General features: G+C 39.8%; 1 protein-coding gene across 1 annotated transcript in view; it reads left to right on the top strand.

Annotated features, from left to right (window-relative positions):
- Window positions 1–13,752, top strand: part of TTC17 (tetratricopeptide repeat domain 17) — a 44,417-nt gene extending 30,665 nt beyond the window's left edge. Inside the window, 9 exon segments of the mRNA XM_026034691.1 lie at window positions 2,708–2,881; window positions 4,115–4,368; window positions 5,102–5,264; window positions 5,593–5,713; window positions 6,053–6,212; window positions 6,660–6,743; window positions 7,899–8,018; window positions 10,080–10,223; window positions 12,839–13,752. Of these exon segments, the coding sequence (XP_025890476.1) occupies window positions 2,708–2,881; window positions 4,115–4,368; window positions 5,102–5,264; window positions 5,593–5,713; window positions 6,053–6,212; window positions 6,660–6,743; window positions 7,899–8,018; window positions 10,080–10,223; window positions 12,839–12,970 (1,352 nt within the window). The 3' untranslated portion in view covers window positions 12,971–13,752.
- The last annotated feature ends 875 nt before the right edge of the window (window positions 13,753–14,627 follow it).

Raw genomic sequence — 14,627 nt, 5'->3', positions numbered from 1 at the left:
TGCTCCACACTCTTGATAGTTTAGGTACTGTGCTGACTTCCAGTTCTCTGCGCACTCATCACTGTGACACTTGTTTCTAGATAAGGCAGATATGCAGATTGGACAACCAGCATGTGCGTGAAAAACTAATAAATATGATAGAACTGAGCATTTGTATGGGGATTATCTTTTGTTCTGCACACAACTTAATGTGTGTGAGTATGGCAGAGAGACAGACCATGTTCTGCGGGGAATGTTCCTGGGGCTGGGAGCTTGGCTCTTTCCATCCTAGTCTTACACTCCTACGCTGTGTTCTTGCTAGTTGTTCCTCAGGCAGCTAGCAGATACAAGCTATAAATTCCAACTTGCCATGTTTCAGTACTGCCAGCTTCATGATCCTCTCATCAAAGATCTTAAAATATTTTGGGCTTTTTTTCCAGCAATTTTTTTTTTTCTTGTGCATCATCAGGCAACTAGAAGCAATAATTTGAAAAAATGAGGGCACTCAAGTTTCTATATTTAGCAGCACTTGGCTCCCAAGAAAGCCAGTGTTCTCATCTAGTCTGTTTTTAGCTGTCAATGTTTGTAAATTAATATTAACAAGGTTAGTCTTAAGTAATATTTTAAATGTCTTCATCTTTTTTCTACTCGTTATTTCTAGATATTTTTTCTCATTTTGATATTTAATCCTGAACTTAATTTTAAAAATCATTTATATTGCAGCCACTTTTTTTGTTTTTCTTTATACTAATGAAGGTTTGGCCACCRTTCCCTCTGAAGGCCATTGCGTTCTGGAGCTGCGCCAGACTTGCATCAAAATTGTCTTGGTTTTGATGTCAGGCAAGGGGACYAATTTCAGCTTTTGAGTTCTCTGTGCATCGTTTCTTATGGATTTGAAAATGAAGATCTCCATATATTGTAGAAAGGAGTGTTCATGAAACTGGCAGCAGTGGGTGAGATGGGGAGGAAATTAAAGAGTGAATGACTGGTGGAAGAAGCAGAGAAAGCTAAATACAATTTATAGCAAAGGTTAGAGCAGTTTATGAAGTTTATTTCTATTTTGTTATTTATTTACCACCTTTTGGGGAAGGTTGTTTGACTTGCATGCAAGAACACCCATGGACACAGAAAAGAAGAAGGGAGAGAATAATCATTATAGAGGATTTATAACTACACGATTTTTTGTTTCATTTTGATGCTGCCCAGGTCTGTTTCTCYACTCAAGATGTCATTTCGAGTGTTGAGATATGTATATGGGAGACATKGAGATATTCAGCACTGCTGAAAAATCAGTTAATGCTTATTATGCAAAAGTGCAGAATATGTAACAAAAAGCTACAGTTTTGCTTCAGTGAGAGCTGATGGAACAGATTATACTTGCACTAGAGCTACAGCCACGTTTCCTTTCTGCTGGCTTAACAGAAAGCAAGATTTTAAGATTTTTTTTTTTGATCCACTGTATTCATATTCCTCATGTTTTATTGGAAAAAGTGTTTTCCRTATTCATTGAACGAAGCCATTAGCATTCATGAGGGTAGAATGGGAACTTCAGCATCATGCATTTAATTTTGGCTTTCTTTGATTTGCTGCATGCATCTTAATTCATTTGTGTTTGTAGGCTGTTTTCGCTTATGAGTGATTAAGAGGGAAAAGACTTAGAGTAGCAGCTTAGTACTCTGAGTATTTATTTTTCTCTTTTACAGCAGAATTCCTCTGTGACTAGAGGAGGGTTCTTGGTCTGTGTCGTAGTTCTGCAGCTGTGCAATGAACTTAGCAGCACCTCGCAGCCTCACACGTGCCRTGTTTCTTTTCCACTAGACTTAGAGTGCCAGAGAGGGTGGATGGCAGAGAGCATCTTTTTAAACATCTTCCAAGTCTTGCCATGGAAGGCTGGCAACTCATTGTTAGTAAAGTCTGAGATCTTACTGTTATGGATTTGCAGCTGATTTAGGTGGCTGGTTGTTATCTGAAAGCTTGACCAAGGGTGTCCCTGAAGGATCTCAAAGGGTAATGTTGTTGTGTTGCAAGTTTCGTGTATTTTTGTATCTGCTTATTGCTTTGTCTACATTTAAAATCTTCCAACATTATTCGTAGGTTTTTGTGTTCAGTAAAATTTGAGCCTGTAACTTGACCACTGGGACCAAAATATTGAGAAGTTAAATTTTCAAGTGAATAAACTCGTAATTTTGAGCATAGGTTATTCTCAGTGGCTTTTTTTCTCTATTTAAAGAGGGAATTACCTCCTTGTAACCTGTTTATTGCTGGCATGTAGGTTCAGAGCCTGGCAATCTTTTATCAGGATGGCTTGATCATTAATCTCTTCGTCATAGATGCCATTATGCTCACAGTGCTTAYGTGTGGTTCATCTGGTAAGCCAGACCCACATGTGGTGTAGTGTCATTATAAGCTTTGGGAGTGCTCACTGGGGTGGTGACCAAAATGGGGCGATGTTGTAGGTACTGTACAACCTTCCCTCAAAAGATGTTTGATTTTTCTCTCCTTAGTAGTTCAGAGCTTTTCCTGTAGCTGTTTTAGTGATCTGCCTGGTCAAGGAGCACTGGGTGTATTGGTTTTTTGTTTTTTGGTTTTTTTTTTTTATCATCGAGCAATGTGTTTGATGACTTACAGAATTGCTTTATTAATCTGTATTTAGAAAAACAAGGAGACTGTCTTGTGTTCAGAAGAAAGTGTCTTACGTGGCACGCCTCAGCCAATCTCTCTCCTTCAGGCCATTGTCATGAGAAGAATCCAGATGACAGTCACGACAAGGAGAAGTACTTCAGTGATCCCCGTGACTCAGCCACAGCAGGGGCTGCAGGACACCTTGAGGGAGCTACAAAAGAAGATCCAGAGGCCCTGACTCAGAGTTCAGTGAGGGATCCTTCCTTCTCAAAGCTGCAAAGTAAGTCCGCCCTGCAGTGTACGTGTTGCCAGATCAGTTGGTTTCAAGGCTTTTCAGAAGAGTAGTCTTCCTCCTTGCTGAGTACTTCAWAGTTTTGCTGTGGGGAGAGGAAATACTAACAAAACAGAAAGAAAGGAATAATTCTTTTGATGCCACTAGATTTTACTTTTCTATCTGAAAAATGAAAGGAGCCCTAATATGGCTGGCTCAGTAGCCCAAATGTTTGAGCAAATTAGTTACCTTTCATTTATTTTAATCTGTATGGACAGAAAAGGAGGTTGTCCTTTGTCCAGGCACTTAGTGTTATTTGACTCAACAGAGTATTTTATTTTCCATTTTTACTCTCCCAGGTTAAATAATAAAAGCCTTGAAAAGTTTTGTCACTTTTTTGGTGCTAGAGGTGTAATATAAATGGGCTTTAATGGAATGATATGCAAGTTGATACAGGTTTTAGAGCTGTAATTGTTAACTTTTAATGTTCCTTAGGTTTTGAGCCCTTCATATAGAAAAAGTGAGGAATTTTCCTCTTTTTTTCTTAAAATAATTAAATATTAATAGTAGGCAGGTAAGTGCCAAAAGGGATCTTGAATTTATTTTACAGGTTGAAAGGTTAGCGTTTTTTCTTTCCAAGAAACTACGTTCTTTCCATCTGCCTCTAAAGCAACAAGTAACCCTTAAAACTGGCTGTATCCAGTCCACTCTTTGATTCCAAGCCTAACATCAAAATGCATAAAATCAAGAAATGAGAGCGAAGTCTAGGGCACTTTCCAGGCTAAAGGTTGTAGTTGTTCCCRCAGAACTTTACAAACGTGTTTTGCGTGTACCTCGATAATCTCTATAGGAGCCGTGCCAGACAGCACGGTGAGAAAGCAGCCTCTGTGACTGAGGAACAGGGAGCTTTATTCCATGTGTAATGCTCACGTGTGAAGAAGGAACAGCACCTATTTACTTTCTCAAACAGGCAGAATACTTTTGTGGAAAAAAAACTCTTCATAAGGGTCTAGAGGTATTCATTTCTGCACAAGCATTTGATGCTTCTTTGCAGTGGGGAGGTCTGCATTCTTGGAAAGACTCCAATATCCCTCTCTTATTTGCAGCGTGCAGTGAGTAGTTGGTGATGTTTGATTTGTGGAAATGGAAAACTTAGGGCTCAGAGGAGGAAAAAAACCTATATGTTTTGTGAATGCAATAAGACACGAACTTTTGGTGAGTTTTTTTGGTACTCCCTTTTAGAGACAGTTGTTGCAGAAAGCAATGGCTCAGAAGGAGCAGAGAGTTTAGAAGGCGACCAGATGTCTGAAGAGATGTTGGCTTTGGTGGATGAATTTGAAAACTCTTGGCCTCAGGAAGCTTTTGAGGGGGCACTGGAAGTAAAAGGCCGTCGGATGGACTTGCAGGGAATCCGGGTCCTGAAGAAGGGGTCTCCAGATGGACTGGCTAGCTCCTGTTTTGGAGACTGCGGTGATGATGATGATGAAGCTGAATGGGTAAGTTTGCCTGGGTTTACCTCAATCTCCTACCACCTTATTGTTAAGGAGAGAAAGACTAGGACAGTTGATGGGTTTGCTGTGGGAATAGGTAGGGGTGTCTCCCTAAGAGGACTCAGTAATGGCCTGGGTAGTTTCAGTCTATCCGCTGATGGAAAGGTTTTCACGTCGCTGAAACTGCATCACCAACATGGATTAAGGAGTTAGGTGCTGAATCATGCTGGGTATCTCCAAACTTCTGGCTGACAGTAAAGGGCTTGATTTTATAGCTAGGGAACAAGCGGAGCTTCAGTTTGTTTTCCAAATCTTTACAYGTTGTGTAAGCACAGCCTTCTTGGTTGGGACCTCCACATCTGACAGTCACTTGAATTTTTTTAAAAGTTAAAGTAACTGTTACTCCTCTTTAACTGGCCTTGCAGAGGAGGAAAAAAGTGTTTAACCCAAAGTTTTTGTTAGCTGAAAAATAACATGATGACAACAGACAATTTGCTAACAAGAAAACATATTTTGTATGTATTTGTGTAATTTGTGTTTGCGTGGTGTGATGCAGAGAAACTGAGCAGGCTTAGAGGATGGCTTGAGAGGGGGGCAAGAAGGAAGCGGGAGGCAGAGATTTCATCTGATTTGTAGCAGCTCTGAATCTGGTTCTTCGGAATAAACAAGGTGTGTGTTGAAACTGATTATATTTGTGATGTTTCTTACTGATAGCCTTGCTGGTATGGTTCTTGTCTAGATCACTTTCCAGGTCAAACGTCTAAAGAAACCAAAAGCTGAAAGCATGGATCTGCAGGAGCCACTTGGGAAAAGTGGAGAAGGGACTAATGAAGAAAATGAAAACTTTCACCAAGCTGCCCTGGAGATCAGTGGACCAAAGATACCTTCTCCGGGACCAATAGGTAAACTGCTGCTTCTGGAGAAAGCAGGTTCTCTGAAGCTTTTATTTCACGCTGTTTTATAGCACATAGAACACAAAGTCTCTATAATTAAATATGCCTTCTGGATGAGTATTTGAGAAATACAGGATTCTTTTCTGTCAGCACCTTCTCCATGAAGAAAAGCATGACCTTATATGTTGAATAAAGAATTTGTAATTAATTCCTAGAACTTCTGGGGTTTAAGTGATAAGAGTAGAGAAAGAGTGATGGACGTCATGCAGAGCAAGCAGTAAAGGAGAGATTTTCTTAAATAATATTTCATGTATTCTTTTTTTTTTTTGGACTCCAGGAAAAAGGCATGATTACCGTAGCCTTGGCTGGCCTAGTCCTGATGAATGTCTGAAGCTCCGTAGAGTAGAGCTTACAACTGTAGCCAGCACATGGCTCGCTGTTTCTGCTAAAAATATTGAGTAAGTATTATGTAGGTGAACCTTAACTAAATCACTCACAAAAAGCAAGGCAGTTGTATGGCTCTGGGTGTATGTAAACAGAAGATTTTAGTACTCCATTATAAAGTAAGTAGGAACTCTGCCAGGATTTTAAAGAATTTTGAAACCATTGTATGGCATTTCTTCAGTGGTTTGCAAAGAAGAGTGCAACACTAGATTGAAGATCCAGTTTGTCCTGCTGCTCAGGCTACTCACATAAGATCCTAACAGGGTCTGGGCAAATTCCTCACTAGGCAATTTTGAAACAACTCTTCCCTTTCCTTTTCACGACTGATTCAGTTGCTTTTATTACCTTTCTAGCATTACAGAACACATCGATTTTGCCACCCAGCTGCAAGAACCAGCTGTGGAGCCCCTTTGCAACCCCAACCTCCCGGCCAGTATGCACACGTTGGACCACCTGCAAGGCGTCTCTGGGCGGGCCGGCCTGCATTACACTGGAGAGAGTCAGCTGAAGGAGGTGCGCCACGAATAAAGGCTGTCACACCAAAATGCTCCTGCCACAGCAGGCTAAAGTGCATTTAGCTCAGGGCCCTCTCTGCAGAAGAGACCTGCAGTGAGTGGACACCTACACTGGAAATCGTAAATGTAAATTTGAAAGCTTCCAGGATGTTTTCCCAGCCTTCTGTGATTCTGGCTGAAGGAAATCCTAAGACAGTGTTAGTATCTTTGTAGGTATAGCCCTTGATGGAGGAATTGGTGAAAGAGAAGTTTGACTGAGCTTGTGCAACCTTTCAGTGTGGCATGGAGATACAGCGTTGTGTGAAGATAATACTCAAGAAACACAGTGAAGTTTATGTTGGAATGACTTGGAGTATTTGTTAAAAAGCTAAGGAAAAAGTTGAAAAGAAAATGGCATTTCTTACCAATTTCCATCCTCTGAGCTCTTGTTTTGCCTCTTCACTAGGTGCTACAGAACCTTGGCAAGGACCGATACTCGCCACAGTCACTAGAACAAGTTGGTACTCGAATAGCCAAAGCTTTGGAGAAGGTATGTGTGAATGAGGGAAAGAGTAAGGTCTGCTCATAACTGATGTGGAGGTCAATCCAGTTTCAAACTGTCTGTCTGAAATTCTCGTCTAGAACTGCCTTAGTGTTTGGATTTGAAATTTGCAGGCCATTTATTGCACTATGTCTTGTGTCTATAGATGGGAGTCTCACCTGTCAAATCTCTTGCATACTTCTTTACTAAAAGCAAAACTTGTCAAATTTTCTCACACCTATTTTGAAAGCCTTCTTAAGAGCTTACCAGCCTTTGGCATTTAAGACAATGTAGCTTTGTCATTCCTATAAAGTAATGATGTTACCGTTATATTTGCTTTGTAAGATTTAGTTTCTTTTGCCTTTCTGTGATACAGTAACTTTTCCTTCTTGAATGCTACTGCTTTCACTGGAGGCAGTCAGCAGACTTTATTCAGATGAGCTGCAAATTTGGAACTGAGAGAACAGAAACAAATTTCCTAGTAAAGAGAATTTGTTAGAAATAAAATGCAGTTCTTCAGTATACCAATTTCATTCATTAGTCACAAGAGCTAATCAAACAAATCAAGATGGCTACTTATCTAATTGCATATGTGAGTGTAAACATTCATTTACTTTATCTGAGTCCACAGAATTGAAGCATGTAGTATTTTCCATTTGAATTTTGCTCCAGCTGCACAGCATACATACATGGCACGGAGTCAGCCAACTAGAGACACTGAGCTTAATCAGCTAGACTTTGCAGGCTTTCCTCTGAGCTCCCTCCCAGAGAATCCTCCCTCTTTACAGTGACTACAGAGAACCTAAGGAGTCCAGGCTTCTAGCTTAGCTAGAATGTATATACACATCCAGATGTTCAGCAGCTGGTTAGAAGCTGTTGGGGCTGTTGGAACTGTCATTGCTGGGTAAAGCTTTTTAGTGCTCCTCTCCAGAAGATGATGTTGCATTTGGAACTCTTGTTTCACTTGGCAATCTCATTGGGCTGGTATTGCATATATGTTGTTGGATAAGAAACTAGTTTTTTGCTTTGGAAGAGTCTAATGCTGTTTTTAAATGTAACATTCTCTAACCAAGCTCTGGAGTAAGCTGAAAGAGAGGGGAAGCCAAGGAGACTGTTCACTGCAGGTTTGCGTGCCTGATTTTGCTGCTGTCCTCCTCTTGCCAGAATCAGACCTCGTGGGTCCTGTCGAGCATGGCAGCTCTGTACTGGAGGGTGAAGGGCCAAGGCAAGAGGGCGATCGACTGCCTGCGGCAGGCGCTGCACTATGCCCCCCACCACATGAAGGTGCGTACGCCCCTGCCCGCTGCTCGGTGCCTGGTGTCTGCCCTGTGCACAGCGTGCACAGGTGGCATTCAAGCCAGCCGTGGTGTGTATCGGGTGTCTGCAATGCACCGGGTACTCCCTGGTTGTGCGTGGAGATCCTCACTGCCTGTTTGGTGTAGGCTGTTGCTTAAAAAAGTCTGCAAAATGTCTCAGTGGGTTTGATACCCTTCTGTGTAATGCAGAGGCTTGACTTCCCTGCACTACATGGGCTTTGGATCTCAGTCAGCCTTTGCCTGGACAGCTCTTCTGCCTRAAGTAGGGGGGTATCTTCTTGTTGTGTCCTCAAAGAGGAGAGCAGGCAACACCAAAAGGGGTAACTGAAATTCTTAGAACTGGTTTTGAGCTGTGAATCTCACTTGTACACTCGTGCCTGACTTTGTGCATCAGTTTAGTGGAAGGCACAATATTTTGAACCTAATCCTTCCTGTTCAGTGTTGCAGCTGAGTGAAGAGCTTTGTGGCCTGCACTTTGCCACATGTTATGCTGGCCATTGTGAGATCTGTTCTTAGACACAAAGCTTCCCCCTGCAGCATGACGTAAATGGGGTATAGACTCCTAACTCCACACTGCAACTTGTGTTATGAGACCAGAGGACCAAAATGGGTAGCACTAAACCACTTTTCAGGTCTATGTCTTAATTCCTTGTCAGAAAAATGGGAGACAACATAGTTTACACTGTCAGGATATTATTAGACAGATTTAGCCATGAACTCTGTAAGAGCCTCAACTAAAGCATGTTTATGTATTCCCGTTCCGTGTTTTCTGTGTCCATGTCCTGTAATCCTGTCTCTTTGCCATTGTCCTTTCAAGCAAGGTTGGGACTGGGATAGGCATGCAAGTTTAGTACAACCACCTCAGGTTTATTTTGCTGCCTTCCTGTTTAACAAGCTATGGCTCCTCAGAAATGGGTCCTTAGCTATATGACTTGTAGGTGCTACAGTATGGATTGGCARCTACAGTTTAATAAAGTGATGGTGTCGTGGTGCTATTACCTGGCAATGYGGGGTAGTGCTGCTTGGGACTGGCTTGTGCTCCAAACTTGTGCCTTGTTTTTGTCCTCTGTGTTGCAAGCGTGTAGCCACCAAAGAAAACCTGTGCGTCTTGTTTGTAAAGGCATAGCTGCAGCCTGGGCTTAGTTAGCACTTACTGAACAGCTATTTAACACTTGCTTTATCCTCCTTTATGGCTTATCTACTCTCCCTACTTTCTCTTGCCTTTTCTCATCTGGATAAAAGGTAATTAATTTTCTTGGGGGCTGCTTTTGTCATTCTGACTTTCACAGTATCTTCCTTACAAACCCAAATGACTTGTGCTCTAAAGGGTCTCCTTGCCTTGTAGACATCAGGGAGTCAGTGATCAAATGCATCTAAAATTGTCCCGTTTGAGGCATCTAAGACTTGATACTGAGCAATATTTTGTCCTTTGTATCTGTAAAGTCCAGCTCCTCCAGCTCCCACAGATATTGTTACAACTGTTAGGGCTTAGGCAGGGMCACAGACTGGAAATCCAGAAAATAAAGAACTACCATCAGTGACAACTTGGGAAAACATGATTCAGAACTGTTGGCCAACATCGTTCTGTGGCAGAGGCAGGATAAAAAACTGTACTTCAGTTGTGCTAATTGTTAGACCCTCTTTTTCCACTTCCATACTGTCCGTTTTTTCATTTGTATTCCCTATTACTTTTATGGAATGGCTGAGGGAAGGTGGGTTATATAATACCTAAAATAAATGTATGGGCTAGGACACAAGTGAGTTAGCTTTTTTTAACCGATTCTCTCTGCAAGAGTAATAGATGTCACTTGTGAGCAGATGCATGTATAGGGGATTTTTTATTTATGACTTGGGTCCAAACATCGTTTTATTATTAAAAAATAAATAAAAAGTCTGACTCATTGCTTTCAAAGTGCCCAGAGATTGAGTGGAGTGACCAGATGGTGGAGTCTTCTGGCAGTCTTCCTGATCATGAAATAGTTTCAAAGGACAGAACTTACACTGTTCATCTGCTGCTCTTCTCTTCTAGGATGTGCCACTAATCAGCCTCGCCAACATCTTTCACAATGCAAAACTTTGGAATGATGCCATCATCGTGGCTACCATGGCAGTGGAAATAGCCCCGCACTTTGTGGTTAATCATTTCACCCTGGCAAATGTCTATGTAGCAATGGTGAGTATGCTGTCACCCACTCGTGTCCTGTCCTTAGGTACAAGCAGTGTTCAAGAAAAGAGAGGTAAGGTCAGTAAGCAAGAATTTTCTTCTGAATGTGCTTTTCAGAGGGTGCCAATTCTTRTTACTCATTTAACCCTTAAAGGGCATTTTTTTTTTATAAGCAGTCTGCAGAGCTTTGTTAAGACAGTAGCAGAGAATTGATGATTTTGGTTGGCTACCTGGCTAAACACAGGATACTTTTATAATACTGGAAAACTGATGATAAACTGAATATCTGGCCTATAGAACTTAATTTAGCGTAAGGGTAAAACAGTTCACAATTACCATGAGCAAACACAAAAGGAAGTTTAGTTTTAAAATCTGATTTCTCAGCATCCAAAATAATTTACAAGTTGCATTCAAATTTCTTCCTACAGTCTGTGTATTTTAATCTACAATATAGTTCTCAGTTACTTGCTCTGAGCCCGCAACATTCATTCTTTTTATCTAACTAATGCTGGACAGGTTCCTGCTTGTTTCATTCTTAACACTAACAGGGCCAGGTCCAATATATTGGGAGGATAAAAGAGGCACCATTAAACTGAGACACAGTTGATATATTTGTACGTCAAAAGTCTTTTCAGTTGTACCTGTTCCTTTGCACCTCTGCTATTCTTTTTAGCACTTGTCATAGATTTGTGCTTAATGTTTTGCTCCTTTTGTAGAGGGGATCACAATGATTACAGGGGAAGTCGAGCAGGTAATTGTGTATTATGGCTATCAGAGTAGGGCTGAAAAGAGTGAAATGCACAGTGCTGTCAGGTGCACAATGGCAACTGAAGCAAGGCCTGACTTTGGTCTATTAAGGTATTTCTTGTGACAGTAGCTTGAAAGAAATGAAGTAGAAGCTTGATGGTTGGGTTACCAGTGTATTTTCTTTTTAAAAGCTAGCACGCAGTCTATGGATAACTTCATTTTCCCTGGATCTGAGAGATTTCTCAAGGAAGCTGTGTATTCATTATTTGAAATGTCTGTAGCAGTAGGACAAAATTTATCTTCTGGGTTAAATTATACTAACATGAAAGAAAAGTAGCTAATTGATTTCATTTTTCGTCTGCTGTATTTGAGAGCTAAATTTGACCAGTAAGTTGTAGAAGAAGTCATTCTGATTAATATTATAGCATTATAGAGGCCAACTTTTTTTCTTATTTGTAAGAATTAGAGCCAATTGCCTTACAAATGAAAGCAGTTGGTCACTTTAATATTAAAGAGTGAGAATTCTGTAGAAATGTAGGATGTGTAGAATTTCTACATCTCTATTTCTGTATCCTATTTCTACATCCCATTTCTACAGAATCTGTACAGGATCCTACAGAATCTGTAGGATTCTGTAGAAACTACTGCTGTGAGGAGGAAACTGAGAACTTCAAAGTAAAATCAGATCCCTGCAGATATAAAGGTARATGATTATATCTGAAAACAATATTATTCATACTTTCACAGTTGTTTGTTTCACACACTAATCCAAGATTACCTAAATGATTTCTTGGAACTATATTCAAATACAATTTTTAAAACTCAAGAGTTTTAAAAAAAGCTTTAAGACTCAAAACATTGATCTAGCTAGTCTCTACAGTGGGACTAAGAGTAGATATCTGTATTGCACAAGGATACTGAGAAAAGGAGCTTAAGTTGAGATGATGCTAGAGTGAGATCCTGGGAGCTTTAAGTACGATAAAAGTTCACATAAAGATGTTACCTTGTTAACAACAGCTCCTCAACAAGTAAGCCCTAGGAACCACTGCTTTGTAAAAGAGAAGGTGCCTAAATCTGCCCTTAGATTTTAAAGACCTTTTAGTGCTTCATTTTAGTGTATTTGGAGAGAAAAAATAAATAAAAAATAAAAAAAGATATTGTACCTTCAGAATTCCAAGATATATCGTAAAAGTACCTCAGTTCTTACCAGGAGAAAAGAAAAATAAAGGAACCTAAAACCCCTCAAAATACCCATGTTTTATTTTAATATCTTGTTGCATGTCATTGCACATTCTGATTAATAAAAAGTGAGGTAGTATTTAAGCATAGATTTCAGTAGTTTAAAAAAAAAATCAGTGTGAATAGTTTTCTTTATGCCATTCCAGAGTCCAGCTTGTCAGCTGAAATTGTCTGGCTGCTCTATGCTCTAAAAATATTACTCTTTTGACTTCCTTTAACTTTGAATAATATTCTAATACAAATTTCAAGTTGTTTGTAAAAGTGGCTGTTCAGCAAGGACATTTGGACATCTTGGATATTTTTTGTGATGTCCAAGATTTTAAAGCTTTGATTTATATAAATTCTGACTGATACCAGTTTTCTAAAAAATCAAGAATGCCAACATGTACTCATTAGAAGGAAAAGGCAAGAGAATTAGTTTATGATGCTTAGCCGTGATTTGATTCCTTTCAAATATTATGCAGACATGGGAAAATTTATTGTCAGTTTATTTGGGAGAAAATTAAAATAAGACTTGGTTCAGTCACTTTTGTGCACACTATTACCATTCAATTGCTAAGGCCAGGAAAGGAATAGAAAATGTTAGTACTCAGTGCTTCCAGAAAGTGACTTCAAATGATCTTATTCTTTCTTTATAGGAGGAGTTTGAAAAGGCCATGAAATGGTATGAGTCAACATTAAAACTGCAGCCGGAGTTTGCCCCAGCAAAGAATCGAATCCGCACCATTCAGTGTCATTTACTTATGAAAAAAGACCGACGGTCTCCTTAGAGATCAGCATCTTTCTCCTTCCTTTTTTTTTTAAGTCATTATTCACTATTCTGCTTTTAAGTGTGCTAAGATAAATTGATGAATCAATTTTTAACAAGCCTGTTAAAAGTCTTAAAAAGGAATTGGATCAAGGGTTCTTTTATTTTTCTCAGATATGGGAGCATTTTGGGAAATACATTTCACAGACCATAATTTTAAAACATCTCTGTAAATATTAAACCAAGAAACTTCCATGAGTCCATGACCACCTGTACCAAGTCCCAGGCATCTCTAGGTTTTCCATAATGCTCAGATTGGCATCAACATCCAAAATAACTTGCTTCATGTTTTATAATCCAGGTCAATGGAAATGCAAAGCACGCAACCTTACCAGATAGCAAGACATAATCAGTAATTCCTCCATGAGAAACTCATCCTTTGTCCAGTATTGTTGAGTCCATACATGTTACCTGCTCCAAGTTAGCTTTTGGAAAGAGGGAGACAGGATTTCAAATGTTTATAAAATGTACTTTAGAAACATCACACGTTTTTGCAATTGTTTATTTCTGCTGGAGGATGAAGGAGGATCAAGGAAAGGGAATAGCAGGACACTAAAATCAAAGCAAAAATCCCAATAAGCTGTTTTATATTTGTCTGTATATTCATAGCCCTCTGCCTCCCTGAGTCGTCGTTTTACTAATTCTTTCTTCACTGTATTTCTAGCCATTTCAGAATAAGTGGAGGTGAAGTGAGCAAGTGCACGCTCACTCTGAGCCATAAAGACTTTCAGCTGCTGAGGAGGAGAGGTGGTATCAAGGTATCATCAGCAAATGAGTTGGGTGGAATATTTCCAAATCAGTCCTCTTTGGCTGGTGGAGGACATGATTCTCCAGGCATCATTGTTGAATCAACAAGGGCACATATTGGAAACAAAATAAATTGTTTATTAAAAAAAACACAGTYTCTCATCCCTCTGTCTTGCGCGTTGGAAAGAGCCTGGGCTTGGGGAGGTGCAGCCTGTCCTTGGGAGCAGAGCTGGGATTAGGGAAGCCCTTTAATGCTCCTGTTAAGGTAATTGTCTGCACACCCATGGAAAATTCCCTACGCTTCTGTGCCCAACTATGTTTCTGTGGTGGAGGGAAATAAGGGAAAGTTAACTAGGTAAGTTGACTGTCATGTAACCTGCCCTCCAGCTTTCAACGTCAAACATATTGCTTAGCAATTCTTTTTAAAGAACTAACAATGTTTATGAACTTACCTCTTTCCTTTTAATCTTTTCCTTTTTTTCAGTGACACAAATTAAGAGTAAGGATGGCAGTGATGGAAACTATGACATTAACATATTTTTTTAATACTTTTAACTTTTTATTTCATAAAAGGATCCCTGAATGCTTTTATATAGAACTGAAGATGAGCAGTTCTAATGCAAATGCCTACCTCTGTTTTACTGCAAGTAATTTTTATTCATCTAGAAAGCGTGATAGAAGTATGAACAAGTGCTACTCTTGGGTAGATGATGTTTTAATAAAAATGAGTGAATGTGTTAAATTTTTGATTGTCAGCCGGCAGCATGTCAAATTTTATTCTCTTCCCGAGGCTCYTTGAAAGCCGGCAGTTGTTGTGTGAAGATATGCAACAGTTATCTGTAAGCTGAGAAAAAAGTGACTTCCTAGAAGGT

The sequence above is a fragment of the Nothoprocta perdicaria genome, unplaced genomic scaffold (assembly GCF_003342845.1).
Source record: "Nothoprocta perdicaria isolate Ctin4 unplaced genomic scaffold, notPer1 scaffold_15, whole genome shotgun sequence".
In the NCBI taxonomy this organism is placed as follows: Eukaryota; Metazoa; Chordata; class Aves; order Tinamiformes; family Tinamidae; genus Nothoprocta; species Nothoprocta perdicaria.
This window is presented reverse-complemented; position numbering and strand designations above follow the sequence as displayed.